Raw genomic sequence first — 27,752 nt, forward strand, 5'->3', positions numbered from 1 at the left:
TGAATTAATTCATCTTACGTTATACAACGATAAACATTTTAGATATTTGATAAAAATAAAAAAATAAAAAAATAATTATATAAAAATAGAAACCAAAGTAATTATTAAAAAAGAATATTTTTTATATAATAATATAAAATAAAAAAAAATAATTACCTCCTCGTCGTCTCAAAACAAATTCAACCAAACCTCACTTGATTAATTATAAAAACTGTGATTTGATTTCAGCAGCTAAGAACTAAGAAGAGCTTCGTTTTCGTGAGAACTACGTATATCCGTCGAGTAGTGGTTCCTGCTTTGGTCCTCTTCCTCTCTCCACCCATTTTTCTCAGGTATCTATTCCTTTTAGTTTCACACTATTTTCACTCCACTCCTTTAGGACTCTTTGCCTGTGTTTACAAAAACTATATTATTTCAATTTTTAAATAGTTAAAATATAATACTAGGAAAAAACGTCAATGTCAATTACAATGCCTTTTCAATTTTTTTTTAATAAAATCGGCACGATATTAAACAATTAAATTATAGGTTTTTTTTTTTTTTTTTTTATCCCAAAAATATGTCGAACACAGCCAAGAGCTACCGCGGCATTGATGTTGTTGAGGACAACGAAAGCAGGGCGGGAAGGGACGGAATCGTTCATTTTTGCCATTGGTATGGCATCCTAAAAGTTAAATATGTATTTTTTGCATTTGTTGGGAAATAACAAGCAACGATAATTCTTTATTTATTTATTTTATTTTGGAAGGAATCTCTTTTCAGCTTTCCTTCTAAGCCAAATGGGTTTTTGTTTTTGGTTTGTGTTGTGTTATGTATGAAAAAAGTCACCCAAGACAAGGCACACGGACTAGGAAGGTGTTTGCTGCGAAAACTGAGGTTTGAATATGCTTCACAGTGCGCGCGTAGTGTTGTCAGGGCACACTAGCGTCTCAGCTTTTGCCTTCAAACCTTGTATTCCCTCTATTAAGACAACCCCTTCACTTGGTTTCTACATGGAGCAATCTCTTCCTTTGAAGCTAAAGCAGTGTCATCAGCCTCACCTCGTTTGTCAGGCTACAACACAGGATGCTGCAGTTTCTCTAAGGTTAAAATTTTCATTTTTATTTATGGGGTTTGTTTTTCACTTGTCGCGGCATTAGCCCTTTTCTCAGTGTTCTCTTACTTAGGCGGATGAATGTAAAATTTCTAGTCTTTTGAAGTTTCTGAAACTTAAAGTGACATCAAAATCCCAAAATTTGGTATTGGTGTGTGTAGTAATGATGAGTCACCTGTTCATGGACTATCTGAAGTGGTTGTTGGGGTTCTCGGAGGAGGGCAACTTGGTCGTATGATGTGCCAAGCTGCTTCTCAGATGGCCATTAAAGTTGTGGTTTTGGATCCACAGGAGAACTGCCCGGCTAGTTCCTTCTCATATCATCATATGGTTGGAAGCTTTGATGACAGCGCTACAGTTGAGGAATTTGCCAAGAGGTTCAAGATTTTTTTTGTAATTCATATTGTTTTGAGTTTTTATATTTTATGTTGTCACTTATTGGAAAGTGTGATGTTCAGATGTGGAGTATTGACTGTTGAAATTGAGCATGTTGATGTTGATACATTGGAAAAACTTGAGAAACAAGGGGTTGACTGCCAGCCCAAAGCCTCTACAATACGAATTATTCAGGTAATTATTTTTCTGGTTTTTGCATGTATTAATCGAAAAGTTGAATCACTAGATATTTCCGCGCTATGCACAAAGCATGGCCGTTACAGCAGGACAAATTTTCACCTCATCATAGACTTGATAACTTCAATATTCTTAAAGTTAAGAGTAATGTTGTTATATGAATGGTTTCCTTGGCATGACTATTGTCATTTTATAGGATAAGTATCAGCAAAAGGTTCACTTCTCTAAACATGGCATTCCGCTTCCTGAATTTATGAAGGTTTGTACTATTTATCTTAGTTATAATAGTATTTGAAAATTCATCTTTAAGATACTAATTGAAGAAGTGCATAATACATTGAACAGATAGATGATCTTGAAGGTGCTAGGAAAGTTGGGGAACTCTTTGGATATCCCCTTATGCTCAAGAGTAGGAGATTAGCTTATGATGGGCGAGGGAATGTTGTTGCAAAAAGTGAAGAGGAACTTCCTTCTGCTGTGGCTGGTAATTAGTTTTTTAGAGGTGCATTTTTTACTTTTCAATTTTTTTGAGAAAGGGGGAACAGGAAAAACTCATCTTTGAGTTCATACTTGCCTTCATTAGCCAAAAGAAAAGACGTCTTCTTCCTATTTGTCATGCTTGCATTTTCGTTTTAACCTTTTTCTTCTTTAACTCCTCCTCCCCTCCCCCAATTTTGCAGCTCTTGGAGGATTCAACCGTGGTTTATATGCTGAAAAATGGGCCCCTTTTGTCAAGGTTAATATCTATATTTTCATTGCTGATGGTGATTTTCAATCCATTATTCACTAATTGTATGATGGAAGGTGATATTGCTGGTGTTAAGCAAACAAATCTAGAATTTGTGCATATTGTGGTCAGTTTATTAAGTTCTTTGAAAGGATTGTTAATTATGGTTATTGATCAGCCCAAGAAAAAAAATATTGCATACATGTTCACATTTACTTCTTCATCTGCTGTGGCACTGGTTCAAAATGGTCTCGGACATTACTTTTACATTCTTGGAATAATATAATATCGAGAAGCTTAGGTAAAAAATGAAGTGTTCATTTATGGTTTCTTTTTCTCTTATCTAGAAAATTTTGCTGCTTATTAGTATCAGAGCTCAGAAGAGTGAAATGAATATTTTTATGAAGAATGATTTTCTGATGCCAAGGCCCAATATCACTAAGGTATTAGGCAAAAAGTGTGGTGCACACGATCAGTTTTAGGAGAGAGAGATAAGTAGCAGAGCGTGGGAAGAGTGCTTGCGGGTTTGTTGTAAGGATATTGAATATAAACCAGAGAAGGGTGTATGAGAGGTAGGCTGGAGCCTGGAATTAGGCCTGGGCTGGGAGAGACTAGACGCTCTTGAAACTGTCTAAGAATTTTTTTAAAATTTTATTTTATTTTTTTTAAATCATTGTTCAAAGAATATACCAGGATCTGAACTCCCTTGATTAAGACCTGTTACTAGAATACAAGTATTTTCACACTTAGTTTCTTCATTTTAGTCTTTCTTGCTTGCCGAGGCCTGTCATTTTTACTTATTAAGAAATTTGATTGTGGGTGAGATTGAGATTAAAGAGGGAGAGTTGATTAGAAGGAATATAGTTAAAAGGCATGTTTATGCCATCTCAAAAATCCTATTTTACTATTTTGGCATTCATTTTGTGGAAATATGTACCTGACTTGAAGTTTGCAACTTTCCTAGTTTCTCGATTTCACCTTGACACCCATATCTTCTCTTTCCGTGTCCCTCTTCCTGATTAATACTTATTTTATTAATTTAGCTGGACAGTAAGGGATCATATTGCATGTCACAATTTAAATGAGTTGTTCATTAGCAGCCCTCTTTTTTTTTTTATCTAAAAAGTAATATATCACCAAATTATTTATTGGTAAAAACTACACTTATTACTTTAGGCTTGAGTATGTTCTTCATTGGTCTTCATGCACAAGACTGTTGCGTGCTTTTCACTAGAGTATGCCCACAAATTGTCAGTTGTTCTGTACTTAGTAGCGTAATTATACACTATTGGTTTTTTTATTTTTATTTTTAAATACTGCTAAGATGTCTCACATTGACTAGGTATATGGCCTAAGTACTCTTTGCAAGACTTGAGCAATCCTCCTTCCTTGAGCTAGCTTTTGGGAGTGAGTTAGGCTCGGTTTGTTTACAAAGCCTATTTAGTCTTAACATTTGGTCACACATAAATGTCTAGTCTTACAAACTTCCTACATTTAAATGTCTAGTCATCGGATAGTGGTGGCCTTCTTTTCCCCAATAGTGATAGTTTCTACTGTATTTGCCTCTGTTAACAGTTTGCCTTTCATGAATTTGAATTGTTTTGGCATGTAACTTATTCCAATGCCATTCTATGTTTGCATCACTTGCAAAATTACTATTAAATCTTCTCCCTTTCAAAGACTTATGTTATAGTTATTTACATATTTAAAGCATGCCTTTCAATTCACCAAAAACTGTCTTTTATTTCATAAAACTTCCCAATTTTGTCATTTATTTATGAGTTTATGGATCTTCTTACTTATTTTTTCCTAAAATAATGGCAGGAACTAGCTGTCATTGTGGCAAGAGGAAGAGACAATTCAATTTCATGCTATCCTGTTGTTGAAACCATTCACAGGTAACTTGCAAAACACATACATGTCATTAATATGAAAGATTTTAAATCAAGATTTTCCAAGGTTTAAATTCAAAACCTCGGATGGTAATCTGATCAGCAATGTACCATTTCAGCTTCCTTATTTATCTACTTACAAAATTTTTGTTTTGTTCTAGGGACAACATATGTCACATAGTTAAGGCTCCTGCTAATGTGAAATGGAAGACTAGGGAGCATGCCACTGAAGTTGCTTTCAATGCTGTTAGCTCTCTAGAAGGTGCTGGTGTGTTTGCAGTTGAATTGTTCTTGACCAAGGATGGTCAGGTTGTGACTTTTTCCTTCATCAACTCTGGACATGCCTCAATGTTTTTTTTTTTTCTTGACTGCTACTTTGACTTCTTTTTACTAATAAATTTTTTCTGCTGTTGCAAATGCCTTATATTTGTTTGTTAATCCCTGATAGTGACCACGCCTTCTTCACAGATTTTATTAAATGAAGTAGCACCTAGACCTCATAATAGTGGGCATCACACAATTGAATCATGTTATACCTCGCAATATGAGCAACATTTGCGGGCTGTCGTTGGTCTTCCACTTGGTGATGCATCATTGAAAGTTCCAGCCGCTATCATGTACAATATATTAGGGGAAGAAGAGGTACCATTAGCATTAATTATTTCCTCGTTTTCCATTCCATTCCTTTCACCTTTGTCATAAATCTATAAAATGTCTGGTTTTCTCCCATCCTTGTTGTAGTGATGTTATGATGTTGTTTAGGATTCATTATTATTGTTATTGTTATTGTTATAGGTGCATGGTTGAAAGAGTGGTGCTATTACTAATGAATCATATTTTCTCATTATTATATGCACAAAATGAAAATATAAAAAAGAATAATTTGAAATTTAAAATTTGTCAGAATGTATGAAAGTCAAATTAGACTTAAAATTTTCTCTGCTGTGGAGTACCCAAACAGAAATGATTGACTTTTTTTATGTTATATATTTGGTTCATAGTTGGATGATGGTTATGCACTTAAAGGCTATTTGGTGCTCCCTTTAGTTCATTTACTTGTTTTGAGAAAATCGTTATATTCAGTTACCATTATTTCAGATTCAATAATCCATTAAATTTGCTAAATGATTTTAGGGGGAGCTTGGTTTTCGATTAGCTCATCAATTGATCCAAAGGGCATTGACCATCCCTGGGGCTACTATTCATTGGTATGATAAGCCAGGTAAACTTCTAGTTAATCAACAATTTTAGCTTGTATGACTAGTAATTAACACCATTATGGCAATTTGTCAGAAATGAGAAAGCAACGGAAGATGGGCCATATAACAATTGTTGGGCCTTCCCTTAGCAATATTGAGAGCAATCTTGCAATTGTTGTGGAAGGGAAAAAATTAGATGACACACCTGCAGGTTAGTGACAAAGACTATCTTCACTTATACTTTATCTTTGTTATTGATCTTACGTTGCTAGACTAGCGAAAGAAGATGGTTTTCACAGTCAATTTCATTTAATATCTTTATTGCATCATGCAATGACATGTACAACGATTAGTTCATAGCTGCATTACTGGTTTAGAGTTAGGATATGAGTAATATTTAAAGCATCTATAATTTACTAAGCATCAAAACTACTGTTGCTTGAGGCGTTTGTAACATGTTGTTTCTTGTCTGTTGGGAAAACCCTATCATTATGATGAAACTTTCCCAAGGAAATCTAACAAATTTGAATGTTACTGGCATTTTTGTTATGACTATGGTGAGACAAATTACTTTTCTTCCTCATATTTTACTAAAATAGTTGTTAGTAGCTAATAAATGGAGCAGAAAAAAAAACATTATCTATGAAATAAGATTATTGAAATGGCATATTATCTGTTCTCATCCATATATTGCTTTCAATCATTCTTTGTTTTGCTATCCACTCTATGACAAAGATTGAAAACTAACATTAAACATTCTCTTATATTTAAGGAGGAAAGGAGCACTGTATTTGAAATTTTGAAGTTAAAATTTTGTTTTTCTCACACTACATGTTTTGTTTGATAAATGTAGTTGCTCCGCGTGTGGGGATCATAATGGGTTCTGATTCAGATCTGCCTGTTATGAAAAGTGCTGCTGAAATCTTGGAGTTGTTTGGTGTGCCTCACGAGGTAAAATTGTTCTAATTTCCCTGAGGGGTTTGTGTATGAAATTGCTTATCCTTAACTATAAATACATGTATCAAATTTCAGGTAAGAATAGTTTCAGCCCACCGGACTCCAGAATTGATGTTTTCTTATGCCTCATCTGCTCATGAACGAGGAATACAAGTCATTATTGCTGGTGCCGGTGGTGCAGCTCACTTGCCTGGTAATTTATTTTATTAATTTTGCTTTGAATAATTATCGTAAGGATCAAATGTCTTGTTAGCATTAATTAAGCTTCAAATCTCAGGTATGGTTGCTGCTCTTACTCCTTTGCCTGTTATTGGTGTTCCTGTGCGTGCTTCTAACCTGGATGGACTTGATTCACTCTTGTCAATTGTCCAGGTACACTTTTCAATGATGTTTAAATATTCAATGCTTACCAATTTTCCATGCTGAATATAATTACTTTTGCTGTTTTCTAATTGCTTTCTAGTGCTTGGTCAAGAATATGTAATATGATTGTGATTTTGGTGTTATTGCTTCTTTTTCTTAAAGTTTAAGATCAATATTGATTGAAATTCTTGTAAATGAAGGATTTTCCTGTCTGTGCCATATGTTTGTTCACCAAAAAGAAAGTTTGGTTTTGCTGTTTCTTTCTAAAACGTGCACTGTTTCAAAGTTTCTTCTACTATCTAGAACTGGTTGTCACCAAGGATTCTGGTAATTTTATGAATGTTAATAGTAGGTTAAATACTGTACGTGAATGAGGGAAGCCCTCCGTAAAAAGCTAATGGTAATAAATGTAGATGTTTGCTTCTAAAAGTAACCTTGTTATGTTTTTCAGAGCAATTTATTAAAAGCATATATTATTTCAATGCCGCAGTAATTGATCAGTTCAGCTACCACCTAAAGCACTTGAGAATTAGTGCTGACAATTAGTTAATTGCTGTGCTTATTAGACGCTCAAAGCCTTTCAATAATCATTTTGCTTTGCCCCTCCTCTTGCTGCATTAGTGCATTCTCAGCTTTTCTGTTTTTTTTTTAATATATATTTTGCTTGTGTCCTGTACAGAGTCACATTTGTTGTCACAATCCTCTTATCACCTCTTTGGTTCAGCCTCATTCGAGCTAGAGTTGGTTCCCTTTTGGCCATCTTCAAAGTTTACCCTCATTTTGCCTTTGCTTGATCTCTGTTTTGAGTAACCTGACATGAATTAACAAAAGTGGAGTCATCGTGTTCAATTGATGTAGAACTTGGGATATTGCACTAACAGTGACCTTTTGCAATTATTAAAGTTGATTTGTAACATGTACATAGTGTTTGGGTCAGCTTCTTAGTTTCTTAAAAGAAAAGTTGAGTTGAATACAATTTTAAATAAATGCTTAAAAATAAAGTTTTTTTTTTCATTGAACAAAAGCTCAAAAGTAGAGCTACTATAAAAGTTAAGAAGTCAAAAATATCTAACCAAACACTACAGTCTTTTGTTGCTTACAAATACATTTGTTGGCTATGCAGATGCCGAGAGGTGTCCCGGTTGCCACTGTCGCAGTTAATAATGCAACTAATGCTGGATTGCTGGCAGTGAGGATGTTGGGTGTTGCCAATGAGGATCTTCTGTCAAGGTTTTCCCTTCCCCTATTCCTTCCGTGATGTAAAATTTGTTCATTGAAGTAAAATTCGCAGAAGAAATTGAAACATTATCTCACTTTCCATTTATAATATTGTGCAGGATGAGTCAATATCAAGAGGACCAAAAAGAAATCGTCTTGAGCAAAGGAGATAAATTATCAAAACATGGTTGGGAATCCTACTTAAACACCAGTTAGTTATCCCCATTAATTTGGTGATTCTTTTTTAGGCTCATTTCTCATTTTTGGTCAACTAAAAAATTTTGATAGACAAGATCTCATATGGAGAGTGTTTAGACCATGGGTATCAATAAGTAGGTTGAGAATCATTGGAGCTATATATTTTGTTACCTAAATCAACAGATTTTCTATTTTCTACTGCTAAAATATAGCAAGAGAAAGAATTGTATAATCTGGAAGAGAAGTGTTGTATTCATATTTATATTGACTGTTATCAAAATAAGTCCTTGCCTGTGCCTTGGGATAGATTTGACCAGTTAGAAAGCTAATGATGAGCCAAAATGTACAACTTGTATTTTATTTGGTTGCTAGATGATAAAGTTGTGTGGCACAATGGGATTACACTCGTTTAATTGAGAACAAATTTTGGTTTTTTGTTTTTTCTTGGTCCATAATTTTGGTTTTAAGTTATGATTCGCAAGTTTCATTGTGTTTGTGTTGGACTTGGATTTTTTCCCCCCTAACATTTTTAAATGTCCTTCGTAAGTTGGTAATTTTCTCTAGCTCTGATAGTGCTTTGTTACATGTCCATGGTAGGGCTTTGTCCACTGATTCTGAGCAAGAGGCATTCTTGCAAATTTTGACATTTTAGAAAGAGATTGAATTGACATTAATTCTGATTCTAACATGGTTCGTCAGCATTCATTATGTGGCTGATGCATATTCGGTTATGATGCAGTTTCAGTACTGGATGTATTTATTGTCTTAGAGATGGATATTGAAAAGTGGGAACACTGTAAAGTGTGCTCCTTATAAATTACAAGATGTCATAACATTTATAATATTATAATTAAAAAAATTATTTACTGGTTTCAATTTTTGAATCTTCAATAAGTGTCTAAAGAATATATATTAGTATTTCTTACATTATTATAATGGTTTTATTATAGCAAAAAAGGGTAGTACAAATGAGTGTCTCGTGATGCTAAGATTAAGTAGAAAGGTATTTAAAGAAAAGCATAATATATGATATATTGAGATGTTACCAGACATTATTAATGTTCTTTATTTTTATATTATTGACTAATATTTTATGAACCTTCATGATGAAAAAAAAATGCATTGGCCTGACCAATAAATCCAGAAAGCCTTTAGAAGAGTTTATATAAAATTTACAGATTTGTAAAATAACTTTGAATATTTTTATACACATTTTTTTAACCTAATCAAATAATTTTTATAAAATTTAAAAATAAATTATTTCAACTTATTTAAAATCACAATTACAGTAGTCTACATATAATATTAAGGATTGTATTAGCAGTGATGGAGCATGTCTTATATAATGTACACTGAGGATCCTTATGCTATGACCATAAAGAAAATATATCACCAAAAAAAAAGTTAGGATCCTTATGCACATCATAAGCCTATGTTTTATTTTATCTTTGTTTGGTAAAGATAAGCCTACGTTTACGTCGATCACTTTAATTAAGTGGCAGGGGGCAGCGTGAATAAAAAACATTCATGAATGATATTTAATTTAACCAAAGACTGATTAAAATTCACTCAGACATCATCATTAAAAATACTATGTTATCAGTTAATTAAAAAAGGTTTTTTTTTACGCAAAAAAAAATCATTTAAACTTTATTTTAATAAAAAACTTCATTTTTGTATAAACTTTATCTTTAAATTCGTAGTTAGTATCATAGTAATATACCTTATACGCTAGCATTTACCATTTCAAATGTGTAAGCCGTCATATGTGTTCCTTTTGATTAAATTAACCTACTAATCCATTGAATTTTTTTAAATAGATCTTTATATTTTAAAATTTCGTGATTGAGTTGTCAAAAAAAGAAAACAATTCGTAATTGGACCCTAAGTTTATAAAATAATTTTATTTGGCTTCTTGCACTAAGTTCCATTGAGTTTGACAGAATACTCTTAATCTCCGTTTAAGTACAAGACTTATTTGAAAAGTTTTAAATACTTGAGGAATTATGTTATTACTTTACAGTAATTATTAAGTAAATGTAAATCGATGAACTATTCAAGATTTGTCAAATAAATTTATGAATTTCTTACGAACTATTTAAGATTTGTCATAACTTACGAACTATATTTTTCTTATCTTAATGCTGTAAAAAAAATAAAAATTCCTGAGAACAAATTCTAGTTAGTTCTGTTCGGAATGATGTAGTTCCACTTTTGAATCTTAAACAAAATAAATATTAAAATGAGCACATACTGAAATTAAAATTGAGGTAAATATGTTTGATTTAGTCAATTAGTTTATTGGTTTAGGGTCAAACTTTATCATTTTTAATCTATTGACGTTTTTATGATCCTTAATTTGTCGGTGTACCAAATCAGCTACGGGAAGAAAGATTGAAATTGCTCAATTGATACTGATTAGTAAATTTGTTTCATTCTGCTTACCAGTTACCACCGAAGGTTCTAATTAAAATTTTCTTTCTCTCATTCTGTTATTATTATCTCTACAGTAATTTCTAATAATAAATAAAACATTCGGTGATTCTTTGCCTATTATTTTCAAGACAATGGGAAAATGCAATTATTATTGCTATTGTTAATATGGATTGTACAAATGGAGACAAATACTTTTTCTTTTTTGGTCTGTAGGAGACAATCACATAAAGGGCCAAATGATATATTGGGTACAAAATTAAACAAAGCCCGAGCCTAATTTACGTTTTGTTGCGGAATAAAATAAGATAAAAGAAATAAAATAAACTTTAAAAAAAATTAAAACTAACCTATGCATAAGTTATTTTGTATAAATTTTTTAATATTAATTTTAAAAAATTATGTATAAATTAATTTTAATTTAGGAATTTTTTTCTTCTTTTTCTTATGTTTATATATATATAAAAGAAAAATGTATCTAAATATGGCTCTATATTGGTTGACATAGTCATGGTGGTAGGGCCAGTGGCGAAGATTTAAAGCGTGATAAAGTAGCATGACAAGAAACAGAAGCAAAAGTTTTGTGAAAGTAGAAACGTTGAACGTGAATAAACTTAATTATGGGTCAGGGGACTCATTCAACTAGCCAACTAGACTCAGCAATCAGCATTGGCAAACGCAAACGCAAGGAAATTTCCAAGTGTTTGGTTCCAAATATCTAAACCTTAATTTACTCTCCTAATTCCTCAACTTGAAAACCGCGGAGTTTTGGTCAAAGCAAACGTTCCACAAACCCTACTTAGTTGTGTCCTTATTTATAGTCCTTATTACACATATAAACCTATCCTTAAATTCATCCTATTCATATCTTCTCTTTTGCTTTTGTTCATCGATCAATCATAATGGGTGGCTACACGAAGATGTTGGTGTTGACAACAATTCTGGTATTGGGTTTGCATCAAATATGTGCATTTAGGCCATTAAAAGAGGGCCAGTTTTTGCAGCAGAGGCTTATAATACAGTCACTACAAAGAGGCCCAGTGCAAAGGTCCCAAAGAAACCCATGTTCCACCGTTCCTGGCCGTAGTCGTGGACGCTGCACTTTAGCTCAAAACCACGTCGTTGCTCATCATGCACCTCCACCACCACCACCAACCTTAACCTTGCCACACCTTGTAAATTAGCTCCACAAAATATACATATATATATATATTGCTAGCTTGTAAGACTCAGGAATGTGTCTCAACTTCTTCATCCACTTAGGACTTCCTATCATCTTCCCTCCTTCATATTATTATATCTAAGTTTGTGTGTATGTGTATATAGCATATAGAATATATACAACATATTCTTTTGGGAACATGATTTGGAGGTCATAATTTTTTTGTTTGACTCAAATAAGACAATTTTATTCATTTTTTTATCTCTCTGGCTTTCTTACTTTGATTCTATTTGCTAATTAGTTTTTTTTCTCTCTCTCGATATGTTTTAACATTTACCGGTGATATTGTTTATGTCTATCTAGTACTTCCGTAGATCTTGCCGACAAATTCGCTGGCTGCCATGCATGCATGCCATATTTATTATAATTGATGGGTATGTTGGAGATCAATGTCAACAAATGACATAATTAAAATAAAATTTATAAGTTAGGAGTAACACTTGTTTTGTAAAAATTAATTAAGATGAAGTCAAATTGACATTTTATTTAATATTATATAAAAATTTATTATATCAATTGAATTATAGATAGTATATCATTTATTATCAAATAATTATTGAATTACTTATATATATATATATATATATATATATATATATATATATATATATATATAATCACAAATTTTATATTTGAGATGTAAATTATTCAACGTAACAAATTAATGAAGTGTGTTGAATATATTATATCAACCAACAATATATTCAAATGAGTAGAAGACAATCCTAATTTTATAAATTTGTTTTATAAAGTTGAGTTAAGTTTAAATTTTTATTTTAAGAATAATTTGACCTAAAATCGGTTTTAACATATTCATCCATCTCATAAAAATGTTGTACTATATTTTTTTTTACAAATAAAAAAAATTAGTAAATAAGTCAACAAATAAATATAATAATTTTATAAAATAACTTGTTACTTAATTTTCTTTGTTGAAAGTGATCCAACAAAACATTATAAAAAACATGTTCATTTTTTATCCTTATATTCTTTTCAATTAGTAATTTTAATTTTTTTTATTTTAAAATAGAGATATTTAATCTTTTAATTTTAAAGTATAAAATTTTAATTTTATTATTAATTTATCATCCATTAATTATTAAATTTTAATGTTGATATGTGACTTATTATCACATAAGTAATGTGACACTTAAAGTAAAACAAAAAAAATTAAAATATTACACAATTTATTATTAGGAATATACATAAAAAATAATTAATATTACATATAAAAAACTAAATAATAATAGTTAATTTTTTTATTAAAAAAAATAAAAAAAAAAAACAAAAAACAAAATCTTGCGTAACACGGAGGGAGTATATGACTTTGCTAATATCTCGTTTCATTAAAGAAGAGTTGACTTTGACATAATAAACGCCGACCTAAAGTTGTTTTCCGAAAGGAAAATGCTTCTTTTATGAATTCCTGTGACACACGGAACGTGTTATTTAGGATTTTGTTAACCATCCAAGGTTTATATATATACACATTTGATTGAGATCATGTCCACACCCATCATATTCGTCAAAACAAACAATTCTTTTATTAATTTCTTATTTACCTTTTGTTGAATGACATTACATACTTACGCGTGTCTTTCCCTCATAATCGTTCAATAAATAAATAATACTCCTCCTTTCAAAATTACACATATCATTAGGCTAGTTCTTTTTTTAAAATAAAATGATTTCAGATCAAATTATATAAAATGTCATTAGGTTAAAAAAAACATTTGATAGCAGATTTGTTCTTGAAAGTTCTAAAATATTACCATACACATTCTTAATTATATGATTAGGAATTAGGATTAAAGTAGCCAATGACTTGTAAAAACAAAAGTAGTTAATGATAAGAATTTTGAGGAATTAGTTTCACAACGAATTAAACTTTAAGAGACTAATTCTGGTGACAGGATTTTCTAAAGAATAATATAGTGACATTTTAGAGGACTCACATAGTAATTTAGGTAACTTTGAAGAACCAAATATATGGTTTACTCTTTGAATTATACACGAAAGCATAGGCTCTCAAAGGTTAATCCATTTTGAATTGGATTCCAAGATTTCACGAAAGCATGTGCACATTCAAGTGAAGTCAAATATTAAAGGGTATATATATAGTAAATTTTTTCGTACATTTCAACACATAAAAGAAAAATGGAGGTAGAGGGGGTAAATTCAGTCTTGTCCAATGATTTGGCCCAAACAAGATGCAAATAAGTTGGGTCAACAAATTTGTAAGGCATAAAAGATTCGGTCAAACTTGGTTTTTTACAATTATACCTTGTCTCAATATCTCTCTGTATTGGATGACCTGATTTGCAATCTCCACGTATAACATTACTGTGTATCAATTGTCTTATATTGAATAGTACGAGACACAAAAGAAGACATACTTTGGCCCAAGTGTTTGAATTCTAGGATGGCATGAGTTTGTCATTCTAGTCTTTGACCAATGTTACCAAACTTAGGGGTAGGCTACGATGATCACTGGTCCAATCAAGTATCGATTCAAACGTTCAAATTAATGTGTTAAAAATAATTCAAAAAATTCATATTCTATTGATGATTTTTTATTTTAAAAAACTCATTGTAACTTTTAAATTTTTCAAAAAGTTACTGCACACATTTTACTCAAAAATTCATTAACTCTTTGTTTGGTTAGTATAAAATGAATGAGAAATAAGAAGCATAAAATGTAAATAAAAGAGTGAAAATAAGATTGATGATTTGGTTGGTAAAAAATGAGAGGTAGGAAATGAAAGAGTGATGGGTTGTACTCTCACTACGATTTTATTTTCATGCAAAAATAAAGTAGAGAAGGGTCATTGAGTTATATTTTATAACGATATTTTCTAATTGTTAAAAGTCACCATAAAATATATTATATTTATAATTTTAAAATGTTTCTAAGAGTTTTTAATAACCACAATAATAATAATATTAATAATATTAATTTTTTTTTTAATAAATACTGGTGGTTGAAATCTATCACTAACTATTAGAATCGATTAAAAAAACTTGTATAAAACATATATAATTTATGCAAAATAAATTTTATCATAAAATATTTGATTATAATATTTTATTTCTATCTTTTCTATTTCTCACTTTTTTTTTAATCAAACAACTAAATTTTTATCATGTTTCTTACCTAATTCAACTTATCTATCTTTCTCCACTCTATTTTTATCCTATTTTTTTTCCATTAACAAACACTCTAAATTACTTGAATTTAAACGGTTCAATTGTCTCAAATAAAAAAGTTAAGTTGGTTGATCAATTCTAAGAATGGTACATATGATTTTCTTCATATTTTCTTTAGATGTGAACCTTATAAATTTATGTTTTAAGAAAAATTAGAGAGAAGTTAGAGAACAATTTTTTGAAGCTCGAAGAAAATTGAATTATTGTGTTATATACTTGTTATTTTGATGTTTAATTCATCGTTGCATAATTGAATTGATAAAAAAATTAGAGATTTGAAATTGTTGTAGAAAAGTGCTCTTGAAATGATGTTCTTAAGTGACTTAGGTGATTTTAATTTTCTTATGCTTGCATGTGTTGGTTTGCATGTTGTTTTGAATGGTTGGATTGTAGGTTGTAAGTCATTCGGTGATTCTACTATGTGTAGAAACAAGCATCACGTCGAGCACGTCGTCATTGCATCATGCGTGACTCAAGTTATGGACTTTTTTTTAATCGCATCAGACACGAGATTGGTAGCGTCAGGTGTATGTCAATGAGGAACTCCTTGTCTTAGTCGCGTCGAGCGGGAAATGAGTGGCGTCGACCATGAGAAATTGAAAACCCAGTGGATCTCTACCTAAATGATGCCAAGCATTGGTTAAGTAGCGTTGGGTATGAGTTTGGTAGAAACTTTCTGCCTAAGTGAGGTTAGGTGTGGATTTTCCATCTCATCCACTCCAAGCATAGGAGGATTGATAATAGGTGTGAATGAGACATAAACCTCTCTATCTTAATAGTGTTGAACGTGAGAATGACATTGAGTGTGGGTTATTTGATGAAGTATGGTGTTTTAAGTTGTTTTAATGTTGAAGTATGACGAATTATTGATACGAATGATGATGTTCAATGTTGTTTGTGATGAGAATTTATGGAATTGATTAAGTTGTAAGGCGTATGATGTTTTAAGTTGTATGTTTATAGATGCTAAATTTGTAAAGTTGTATGATGTTATAGTTGTTAAGTTGTTAAGTATTTGCTAAGCTACAAAAAAATTAAAGGAGAGCAAAAGATGTTTTAGAAATTAAAATATATCATTGCATGAATATAAGCTGTGGTGTTTCGAGACTCCAGTTGAGAACCCTTCAATAAATAAGTTGACTTGTAAATGGTTAGTTGTTTTAAGTTGTTTTTATGAGAAATTTATATGATAAATTAGTTATCTGATTAAGTGATGCACCTGACCGAATTGGTGGAGTTTTGGTGCGAAAATTGAAAAGAATGGAGCGGGGCAAAGGAAAGGTATTTTTGGAAGTTTGGTGTGGAGGTAGGGAGGAAAATGACAAAGGTGTGTGGGGGCAGTTGCATGAACAAGTCACATGGCGAAGAACAGAGAACAGAGAACAGAGAACAGAGAACAGAGAACAGAGAAGAGAGAAGAGAGGTACCACACATAACACATTATTGCAAACTCATTTAAGGCAAGACAAAGAGCTGTAGTCTATGGCCTTGGGACCAAACCCCATGCCCGTCGCCTGCTGTTCCCATTCTAACCAACATCAAACGCCTCAAAGCGTCTATTCAACACCTACACTAATCACTAAACCATCAAATTCTTCCAAGTTCCAACCACTCTCGCGCCACTTATATTTTTCAAAATTCACTTACTACCATAATATTCTATCTCAACTCTGCAAAAATATATTCTACCCACAAATCAATTTAATAACTATTTTTCTATTTACTTTTTATACTAATATTTAAACTCACGACTATATATATTTAAAATTTATGCTCGATTTTACATATATCAATGGCATAAAAAAAATCACTTGTTGATTTTGCGGAGCTATTTTTGATTCCGCTAATTTTCTGACATTCATATTCTAGGAGATACTCGTATTTACTTATTTTCATAAAATAATACCAGTAATGTTATATTTTTTAATTAATCGTCTCTAAAGTTTAAAACACTTAAAAACTATTATAATCTGATTTTCTTAATTAGATCTATGTATTAACAATGGATGTTTTATTTTTTCATTGTTTTTTTAATTTTTAAAGTCTGAAAAATCCTATAAAAATGCTGGAGATGTGAGAAGCAAATATTAATGGGGTTCATTTCAAATTTTATAATCATTTTAATTGTCACAAAATCACGTTAAATATCTAAAAGTTGTTGGATCACGTGTTTTTGATATAATTGTGCTTCTAAATCAAACATGGAAGTTTGATTATCGCTTTAAACATGAACTTGCGACTAAAATAATTATTTTATTTCTATAAAGATCAACCCAATGAAAGGTAGAAAAAAAATTATTAATGATAAGAAAAAAACAACGACAAATATTTCAATCAGAATGAGCAGAATAAATTAATGAAACTCATAAAAGCAAAAACTAATGAAAATTTATAACAATACACTTTCTAATTCATTTTTTGTTATTAATTGAAATTTATTAAAAATAATTTTTTTTATAGAGTTTATTTCTTTCTTAATAAATATTTAATATAATTTTATAATTTTTAATAAATCTAAATTAATAATAAAATATATATATTAAAAAAATGTGTTAAACATTGTGTTGTTAGCCTTTTGTAAACTAATTACCCCATAAACATAACATGGGTTATGTTAAAGTAAGTATTATTGATGGAAAAAAATTGATAATTTTTTTAAAATTATTTTCTCTTAATAAAAATTATGTTTTTTTAGAAAAATTTATAGATTAATTATTTCTATAATATTGTTCACTTTAGAACTCATTTGGATGATATGATTTTATTGTAAAAAGGTATCTAGGTGAATTAAGAGAATGAGAGTATTTTATAAACTATACATTGAATTCAAATATCCTTAATGATGTGAGATTTTTTGACATAGTAGAACAAGTCTCTCGATCAAGACTAAGAAGTAAGAATAGTACAAGTTTTCTTTTTAGTCTCAAAGTTTAAAGTTTAAGTCCTATCATCCTATGTAACATTATTAGGATCTCTACATTTGAGTATTACACTCATTGATTTGTCAAAATTATGTCAATAAAAAGTATATCTCACTAGATTAAGAAAAGTGTGTATAAAATATCTTTGATATCGACTCCTAAATAATGAGATTCTTTAACACAATGAAACAATATTAATTATCATAAATTTAAAATATAATTTATAAAATTAAATTATTATTATTATTAATTATAAATATAATGTGTTCTTTGTGAAAAAATTATACTATAATGTACATATTTAAAAAGTACTTATTTATTATAAAATTTAGTTTATTTAATTGCACTTTTTGTTATTTATGTTTCTTAATTTCATGAATTTCGCCAATCAACTTATGAATTTACATATTTTTCACACAATTTTTAAAATTTCACACATTTTGCAAGTCACACGGTTGAATCACATCTTCATGTATTTGTCATCACTTTAGCGATCCATACTTGTCAAAATGATACACTAACAACCAATGTACTATATATGTTAGAAGTCAACATTATTTCATGTCACCAATTAATTAATAATTAAGAATGATAACAAGGCAGGTCGAATGTGAGTTTTAATATCCTCATTTTGTCACTATATTTGTATCACATATTATCCTCATTCCCAATACTTAATGAGTATGAAATTTATGTCTCATCCTTCTTGTTATCAAGTATTATATATATATATATATATATATATATATATATATATATAAAGTTCAACATAGAGTAATAATTATCAAATTACATTATGTTTTTTTTAAGGAGAAATTACATTATGTTTTATTTGACATAAATTCAAGATAAAATAATAATTACATAAATTTAAAAGAAATAAATTAAATTTTTAAAACTTAAGATGAAAATGAAAATGAAAACGAATATGAGATCGATAAAAATATACTCATTCATCTTCATATTCAATTTAATAAATCAAGTATTATTTATATCCAAACAAATCAAGTATTTTTTATCAAAATTGAAATATTATCTACAAATATAAGTTTATTATAATCCCTTCTAATCATTTGAAACACTATTCTCTTAATCTTCTCTCTTGTTTTCTTCTAAATTTGTAGGTTTCGAACAAAAGGTACGTCAATGACTTTAATACTTGTTTTGAAATCAAGAGATTTTGCGAGTGGAACAATTTTTTTAATATATGGGAATCGAATAGAATATTAAGAAATTTACGACATGTATAGAGATAGACTTAATTTAACCAAGTGAAGCAGAGTTCTTTAGGATAAATGGAGTTTTATAATGAACATACATATGAAATTAAAAGATTCATAAGAAATGAGAAGTTGTGTATTTTTGAATAATATATGGTTGATAAGATTTGAAAGGAAAAATGGTGGGGTAGAGTGAGAAGAAATAAGAAACGGAGATGAGTATCGAAAATGCATGGTGGAAATGAAAGAGGCGCGTCAGGGGAGAAAAGGATGGATTACCTACGTACGGTACAAAACAACAAGGCACTGAAAAGACAGGATTGGAATTTATGCACGTAAATCAATGGGGACACCCTAACCACTAACCACCCATCATGTCTCAACAACTGGGAGCAACCACCCTATTTCTTCCTAAAACCATTCTCCTTTCAACTTTCTACACGATAAATATATAACATTTTTATTTTATTCAAATTATTTCCCTTCTTAATCAATACATTCTTTTTATTTATACTCATGGAATAATTTACAAATAAATAAATTTAAAATAATTATTATTGCTTCAAACATTTTTTAAATATTAAAATTATAGTTATTGTCAAACGAGCACTTCTAGTTAAAATCATATAATGTAATTTCAACAGGAAAAATGCTAAATTCTCAGAATGCATATTTCAAGTGATCCTCCAACTAATTAAAAGGCATTTTTTTAATTAAATATATATTTGATAGTTAAAAAATTATAAATGTGGAGCACAAATAATTTGGAAGAACTTTCGGTCAAAACTTGGGAGTAGGGAGGATGCATCTTGCTCTCTGTACAATAAATATTATACGATAACAAGTCCTTGGTTTTCCATGCACATGATAATAATATGGTCCATTATTAAGATTTGGGAATCTTTGCTAAGAAGTGGAGCCTGGACCGGAGTTAAAAGGGGAAGAGAGCCGAAAAGGTACAGTGGGAAGGTATAGACATTAGACAGGTTGTGTTTTTTTGTTGAATATGGGGTTGGCGTCCTACCTTTTATGTGACCCCCATAGGCATAGGCATAGGCATAGGCATAGCTTAGGAGTGTGTGCGTTGTTGTTGTTGTTGTTGGTATAAGGATAAGTGTAAGGTCAGTTTGACCTTTGTAATGAGGGGCCTGTTCCAGTGACTGTTGGAAATGGACTGGACAACACAAAATAGGGCATGTGAACCTTTCACTTCTTTCTCTTTTATCTACACATAATCCATACATTTAATTAAATTCTGAAATTTATGTTTTGCTTCATTTAACCGTCTTTGGTCGGAAAACAAATATAGAAACATTGATTGTAAGAAATAATTAACAAACTATTATTTTATGTTCAATTATATTTCCTTTTTTTTTTAATAAAAAAAATTATAAAGATATAATTACGGTGGGAATTGAACGTAGATTTTCATGTTTTTAATTATTCAAACTCTTTCTCATCTAACTATTAGGCTAATTCAAGTGATCATATTTTGCATATAAAAACATTATTTTGCATATAAAAATGGTGTAGAATTGATTATGATTCGCCCAGCACTGTGTTTCCTGCAAGGTTATTTAGAGTAATTCTCCTCTATTTAACTCACTAACTTTTTCATTTTACATTTATTCATTCCTTCTTCGTTCTATTTCTTCACCATTTTTCTTTCAACCAAAAAAAACAGTAATAACATGAATAAGAGAGAAAAGAGTGATAAATATAACTATTCTATCTCATAAAATTAAATTTGTAATATTATTTTTTAAAACATAAATAATGAGACAACTGTTTTACTAATTATTTATTAAAATAAGTTAAATAACTTTAATTAAAGGTATTTTTTAAAATTAATATAAAAGAATTTTAAATTAATTCTTATAAAAAAATATCAAATAATATTTTGATTTTATAAAAAAGACCAAATGGTGTATAATTAATTGATGAGATCTGATAGGAAGAAAAAAAAGGTATTAAAGAGACATTTGAATTAATAAAGTATTTAATAATCATTACTCATTATAAACCAGTCGTCATCAACTTTAGTAGTAGATAGTTTGAATAATTTCCATAAACTTGAGGGAAAAAAAGTTAATATCTTTAATAAATATTTTTAATTTAATTGTTTTTAATTTCAATTTAATTTTTGTACTTTTTTCTCTCGAGGAAATAAACAATAAGAGAAATGTCATAAATTTATATTTTTAATATACTTTTATTTTTATTTAAATTTAAATTTTATGAGGAAAAACATTACAATTTGGTGACATTCCAATGTAATCCCATGCCTAATCCGCCTATACTGCTTTTGAAAATCTGCCATTAAAAAGATAAAACATGTATCAATACATATCGATAATACATACTTATAAAGAATGAATGCTAACTCCAACTATCTAATGTATGTTTAAATATAGTTTAAAATTATGTTAAAAAAAATACATATTTTGATGAAGAAAAAAAACAAAAGTTTGTAATTGTAACAAAGCTGAATACCGTCTATGTACATTATCAGTCATTGAATAGTTGATATTTGTAATGATTTATATATATATATATATATATATATATATATATATATATATATATATATATATATATATTTATTTATTTATTTATTGTGTGTTGTTTGGTTCCTTCTACATAAAAAAATCAATCTAAAATGTAATAAGTAGATAGTACAAAAAGAGTCTTATCAATCTTATGAATAATTTTTAAAAATATCAATTGGGACATATTTAATGGTATCCATTAACCAGCTATTTAAAGTGCAGTGAATTACATAGTTGAGTATTATAAAAAAGACAAGAGAGAATAATTCATTTTAAAAATACAAATTCTTGTTCTTATTGATAAATTATGAGATTTTTTCTATTATGTTGAAATAGAACCAAAACTAAAGTAACTTATTATATATGATTTTATTGTTTATAAATAAAATTAAGAATAATTTTATTAGTACAATTTTTTGGTACGAGCATTATTTTTTTCAAACTACTTCAATAGAATTATATAATCTCGTTTCTGTCTACTTTGTATTTAAGTTAAATAATTGTTTTTAAATACTTTACTGTAAAAATTTAATGATTGTTACATATAATTTACAACTCAATAATAATACTGTATTCAACGGCAAAGAAATTGATAGCTCAATAACCTACAAAATAAAATTTCTGTAGCACCATAAAAAAAATTGTTAAAATACGGGGAGAAGGAACAATTGGATAAAAAAATAAAAAGGCAGATTATTTGCTTGCATAAAAATGAGTGAGAAAAGAAATAAAAATAAATAAATGTGACTCGTGCCTTTTTATTTCCTTGTTCATCATTTGTACTTAAATTAAACAACGACTATGCATGTCTCACAATAACTGTAATCGATTGTCTACGTGATTTAATTGATTAAAAAAATTGATTGTTTTTACCAAATTGAATAAATTAAAATTTTATAAATTAATCAATTATTTACTTTCAATTTTTTTCTTTCATTTTTTTTCTCTTCTCTTCTATTTTATTTTTTAAAACCGAATATTCTTATTTTTATTATGTTTTTTTTTACCTATTTTTATTAGTTTTTTTCTCTCTGTATTTTCATTACTGTATTTTTCACCAATCTCTTTTCTTTTTTATCAAACGTATCATTAAAAAATTGTTAGTTTGTTGTAACGATTCAATTATTTCTATCAATCTGTTTATGGTATTAAATAAAGTTATTAAAAATATTGTTTATTTGTTGAGGCTTAAAACAAATCTTATATTTAAAATATTATTTTTTCATTTTATTATAATTACATTGATGATAATAAAATTCGAACTTAATATTTCATGCGTATTATCATATCTTGGATAATTAGAATCGACCATAATGATTTACTTTTACATGATATCCTCTAATATAACTTAGAAATTTATATTTCATTTTAAAAATTTAATACTAAAATTATTCTTGAAAAAAAAACTAAAATTGTTAATTAAAATTTAATGATGAAGTAATTTCAAAATTTTACTTGACTATCACTCATTCAATCACTATCTTATGATCAAAATGAATCTAAAAGTTTTGATTTTGAAAATAATAACAATTACAAAATATTATTAATAATATTTTATAAATATTACATGCATTTAAAAAATATTTTTTAATATAATTTAATACTGCTAATAGGATATTATTTTCTTTTATTAATATTTTATAGTAGCTTCAATTTAGAAAGAAAGAAAAATAAATAAGGAGAAGTTAAAACTCACTAATAATGCTCACTAAAGTTTAAATTTATTTCAACATTAACATAATATTATTTTAACTTATTCTTCTTTAAAATTTTCAAATATTGATATTCAAATAAAAAAGTTCAAAGTAATTTCATATTTAATTTTTTCAAAGAAGTTGTTAATAAAAGAAAATAAATTCACCTTATATATACTAGTGGGATCGAGGCACTTCGTGCTTCTATTAAATAATAAAAAATATATTAATTTAATTAATATTATGATTAATCCATTAATTTTAAGTTCTTAAATTTGATTTAAATATATTTTTTAATTTTTTAAAATATAAGAGTATAATGGTAAAAAAAGTGGAAACTAAGGTAATTACTGAGAAGATACAAAATAATTGAAACTAAAAGAATCAGTCACCCTTAATATTTTCATTAAAATATTTTTTAAAGCAGTAATATTATTTTTATAAAATTTAATTTAAATATTCAATTTAGTGTCATTTTTTTAGTATGAAACAATTGTAAAGTATTTTTTTTAAAATGAATAATAAAAGGTCTCATATAATCTATATAGTATAAATTAATATAAATAATATAATAAATATTCACTTAATAATTAAAATTAATTTTTAGTATGATATATATATATATATATATATATATATATATATATATATATATATGTATGTATGTGAGAAGGGATTCATTTACTCTATTATACTTATTCCGTTTAATAACTCGTGTTTTACATCATATTTTAATGATCCAACCGTCGAATTTAAAGTTTTTAATATATAGATCAAATTTACAAATTTTTAAAAAATTTGAAAATCGTCTGATATTTCGTTTCATTAATTTAAATTGGTGGATAATCATAAAATCATTTTATAGGTTGATTTGAATTAATGAAATGAAGTATCAAATGATTTTCTAATTTTTAAAAAATATACAGATTTGATTTATACATTAAAAACTTTAAAATCAACAGTTTGATCATTAAAATATGATGTAGAACACGAGTTATTAAAATAACAAGTACACACACACACACACACACACACACACACACACACACACACACATATATATATATATATATATATATATAAAACATGAAATTGGGTTTAAGGTTGTTGCCTCATTGGCCTTGCAGTAGCTACGACCCTGTTTATATCTTAGCAACTAAAGCAATGGAAAACATAATTCTTTCTGAACTAAAATTATGATACAAATAGTTACTTGATATACATGCAACAATATATGTATAAGAACATATATTGAAAACATAAAAATCTCCTAATGAGACTATATACCACAAATCCTTACAGATACACATATACACACACATAAAACAATCCAACTAAAAGCATAAAATCATAGTTGTTGGTAAAGTAACAACTACAAGACAACTATATAAGAGTAGTCCAACCAACACCGTCATCCTCTAGTATGGCTCTCAAAATGTACTCGTTCTCCAACCTATTCTTACTTTACTCCTATAACAAATATGATCATTGCAATCCAACCACATGAAAGTACGTAAAGGTAGACTTGGATTTCAAAAGAAACAACATGGTGTAAAAATATTACACTAACTATACAACAACTCAACATTCAACAATCATTTAAGGTAGCAACTTAACAACATAGATTAACACATCAACACAACTTAACAACATGACAACATTTTCAACTTACAACACAATTATGCGACTAACCATCATCTCAATATAACATATGAACAACACAACATATCAACACATCATGTGCACAACACAATAATTATATGTGTTGTTATGCATTCAACTTAGAGGTCTTTTACAATACATGTGAATAGTCTAAAAGGTTTGACCCTATGGAACCAACTTAACAATATGCGATCTTTTTGACTTCCTAGATCAACAATAAATTTGGATAAAAATTCACAACACAACATGATTTATCAAATTTTGTCATTTAAACTTGAAAAATTCAATATTTCTATCAAGATTAAGACACCTTGAACATAAGTCTACCATGACCTTAGCATGTATAATTAACCTTATCATGAAATTAACTCATCAACTACCCTCTAAATATTGCATCAATTCTGATAGTTAGGGATTTTGGCCTTCGACCTTGTATCTTATTCAGTTTGGTCACTTTATACATATGTATGTCTCGACCTTGCCCCTATACAAATCTACATTGGTCATTTTATACACGTATGACTCAACCTTACTCCTGTACAGATCTACATTGGTCATTTTATATATACACATGTGACTTAACCTTACCCCCATACAAATCTATGTTGATTGCTTTATACACGTATGACTCGACTTGACCCCATACGATATCAACCAAGACCCTAAAAGAGATTCAACATTCCACTAAAGAGTCAACTTCTCAAGAGAGATTTTTCAAAAATTAGGCTCATAAAGCACCAAAATACCATATACTCACAATGAGATATTCATCTTTAAAATAAAATATTTCTCCTCTAGTCCTAAGTCAATAAATACAAATCAAATTCATACATTTAACATTCTCAACACAACCATCTCAACATTACACAACATACAACTCAACTTTCATTCAACTTACAACTTTAAACAACTTAAATATCCACATACATCATTATAGATCAATGTACGAGAAATTAAAGTTATACAACGACAAACAACATATGAGCATTTCCACTTATACACACAATATTCAACACTTAGCCAAATAAATAATACATTTTCATTTAACATCTCACACTCAGCGCCATATTGAGGTAGAAAGCCATAGGCTCTCCCATGCTCAGGGCCAAACTACTTGTGCCTGGTGTAAATTAGGCAAAAAAAAACACTTGTGTCAATTATGCGTAGCGTGGCTAAACCCACATTTGACCTTGTTCAAGTAGAAAGCATTTGCTTGACTCATGTTCGATGTCACATCATTGGTGCCCAATGTCATCTTGGTAGAAAACTTTTGTCTTGAGCACACTTTGCGCCATTCAACTGGGACCCGACATCGCCAAGTTAGAGAGCTCTAAAGGCATCAATGCCTGATGCCCCCCAACTCATGTCTGGCATGACCAAGTTAGAGAGGTTTCCTCTAATTCACATCCAACGCTACCAATCTCACGCCTAACAAGAGTAAGGCTGACAGCCTTTGACCTACATCACACCCATCCCTTTGAAGTTGCACTTGACGTAATAGTGATTTTTGCAACAATTAGTGTCCATTCATCATCAATCAATTTTCATTAAAAAAAATGCAACCACTATATGAGTCAAATTTACCAATTCTTCTTTCAATGCTAAAAACCCCAAGAAAACAATGAACCACTTCTCAATTTTAACCGCAACACAACTATAATGATGAAAAAAGCAACAATTCAACAAGAACATCTAAGAGTTTTCCTTACCTCAGATCATCCAAAAAAGAGGTAGAACGAAGGGAGAATGTAATCCTCTAAAAACTTCATACAACGACTCCGAGACTTAGATTCTCAACTCTAGTGATTTACATCTCAATTAAGCCACTTCATTGATTTCAAGGAAGGACTTCTACACTCTCTAGAAAACTCAAAGATGTGAGAAAGACTTCTATGCTCTCTAGAATATTCAAAGATGGAGGAAGAATTTATGCCTCTAGAGTTTCTCTCTCTAACTTCTCTCTAACTTTCTTTGAGTAATGAACTTAAAAGGTCTAATTCTTAAAAAAAAAATCTTATATACCTTTTTCCCAACAGACTAAACTTACCTCAACTCATAACAACTCCTAGCAACTTAAAACTCACAATAATTTTTAAATCCTCAAGGTCTTATAACTATAAACAACTAATCACAATAATATTTAAATTAATAAAATCAGCAATTATTACTAAAATTTTGCATTGTGTTACATTTGTCTCAAGTTTCTCTACTTTATCATTATTGGTGTTTTGAATCTAGTGAAAAACAAAGTTATAAGTGATTAAACGCTTTATAAGTGATAACCTATTTGAATTGATTAAAACTTTTTTTTGTATGATATTTTACTCTAATTAAGAAAAAAAAAACTTGTTATTTTTATGGAGAATCCTTTGTATATTGTTTTTATGTTGGATTTCAAATAGTTTTCTATATCTCTGGAAGGGAGACAATGTGTTTCTTCAATTATTAATCCATGTGTTTTTGTGATATTCTAGGTAGGGTTGATCAAAATTGATCACATCAACCGAATCCTTTAAACCCAAAAAAGAAAAATAAGAAATTAGATGGAGATAATCAAGTTAAAAGTTTTCATTGATTTGAAAATATACTAAACATGGTTAACTACGACTGGTTTTGGGTTAGAA

At 29.1% G+C, this 27,752-nt stretch overlaps 1 protein-coding gene across 2 annotated transcripts; it reads left to right on the forward strand.

Annotated features, from left to right (window-relative positions):
* The first annotated feature begins 183 nt into the window (after positions 1-183).
* Positions 184-8,660, forward strand: LOC109795409 (phosphoribosylaminoimidazole carboxylase, putative / AIR carboxylase). 2 transcript variants are annotated; one of them, XM_020354904.3, is made up of 18 exons: positions 184-332; positions 573-654; positions 825-1,084; positions 1,255-1,470; positions 1,552-1,663; positions 1,863-1,925; positions 2,012-2,150; positions 2,347-2,402; positions 4,218-4,291; positions 4,447-4,594; positions 4,754-4,927; positions 5,420-5,507; positions 5,579-5,695; positions 6,338-6,435; positions 6,517-6,634; positions 6,719-6,813; positions 7,928-8,034; positions 8,142-8,660. In XM_020354904.3, the coding sequence occupies exons 3-18, from the start codon at positions 885-887 to the stop codon at positions 8,236-8,238; spliced, it is 1,902 nt and encodes a 633-aa protein (XP_020210493.1). In that variant the 5' UTR covers positions 184-332; positions 573-654; positions 825-884; the 3' UTR covers positions 8,239-8,660. The 2 variants fall into 2 exon arrangements, with proteins under 2 accessions (XP_020210493.1, XP_020210494.1); XM_020354905.3 differs by lacking the exon at positions 573-654 and having other exon boundaries at positions 186-332.
* The last annotated feature ends 19,092 nt before the right edge of the window (positions 8,661-27,752 follow it).

Source organism: Cajanus cajan, chromosome 7, assembly GCF_000230855.2.
Source record: "Cajanus cajan strain Asha chromosome 7, NIPB_CcT2T_4, whole genome shotgun sequence".
Lineage (NCBI taxonomy): Eukaryota > Viridiplantae > Streptophyta > Magnoliopsida > Fabales > Fabaceae > Cajanus > Cajanus cajan.

Excerpts from the sequence above, each read along its gene's own strand:
- LOC109795409 (XM_020354904.3), top strand. The coding sequence starts at position 885 with ATGCTTCACAGTGCGCGCGTAGTGTTGTCAGGGCACACTAGCGTCTCA. Across the intron at positions 6,436-6,516 it reads TGTTTGGTGTGCCTCACGAG|GTAAGAATAGTTTCAGCCCA; the intron begins GTAAAATTGTTC and ends ATCAAATTTCAG. Across the intron at positions 6,635-6,718 it reads TGGTGCAGCTCACTTGCCTG|GTATGGTTGCTGCTCTTACT; the intron begins GTAATTTATTTT and ends TTCAAATCTCAG.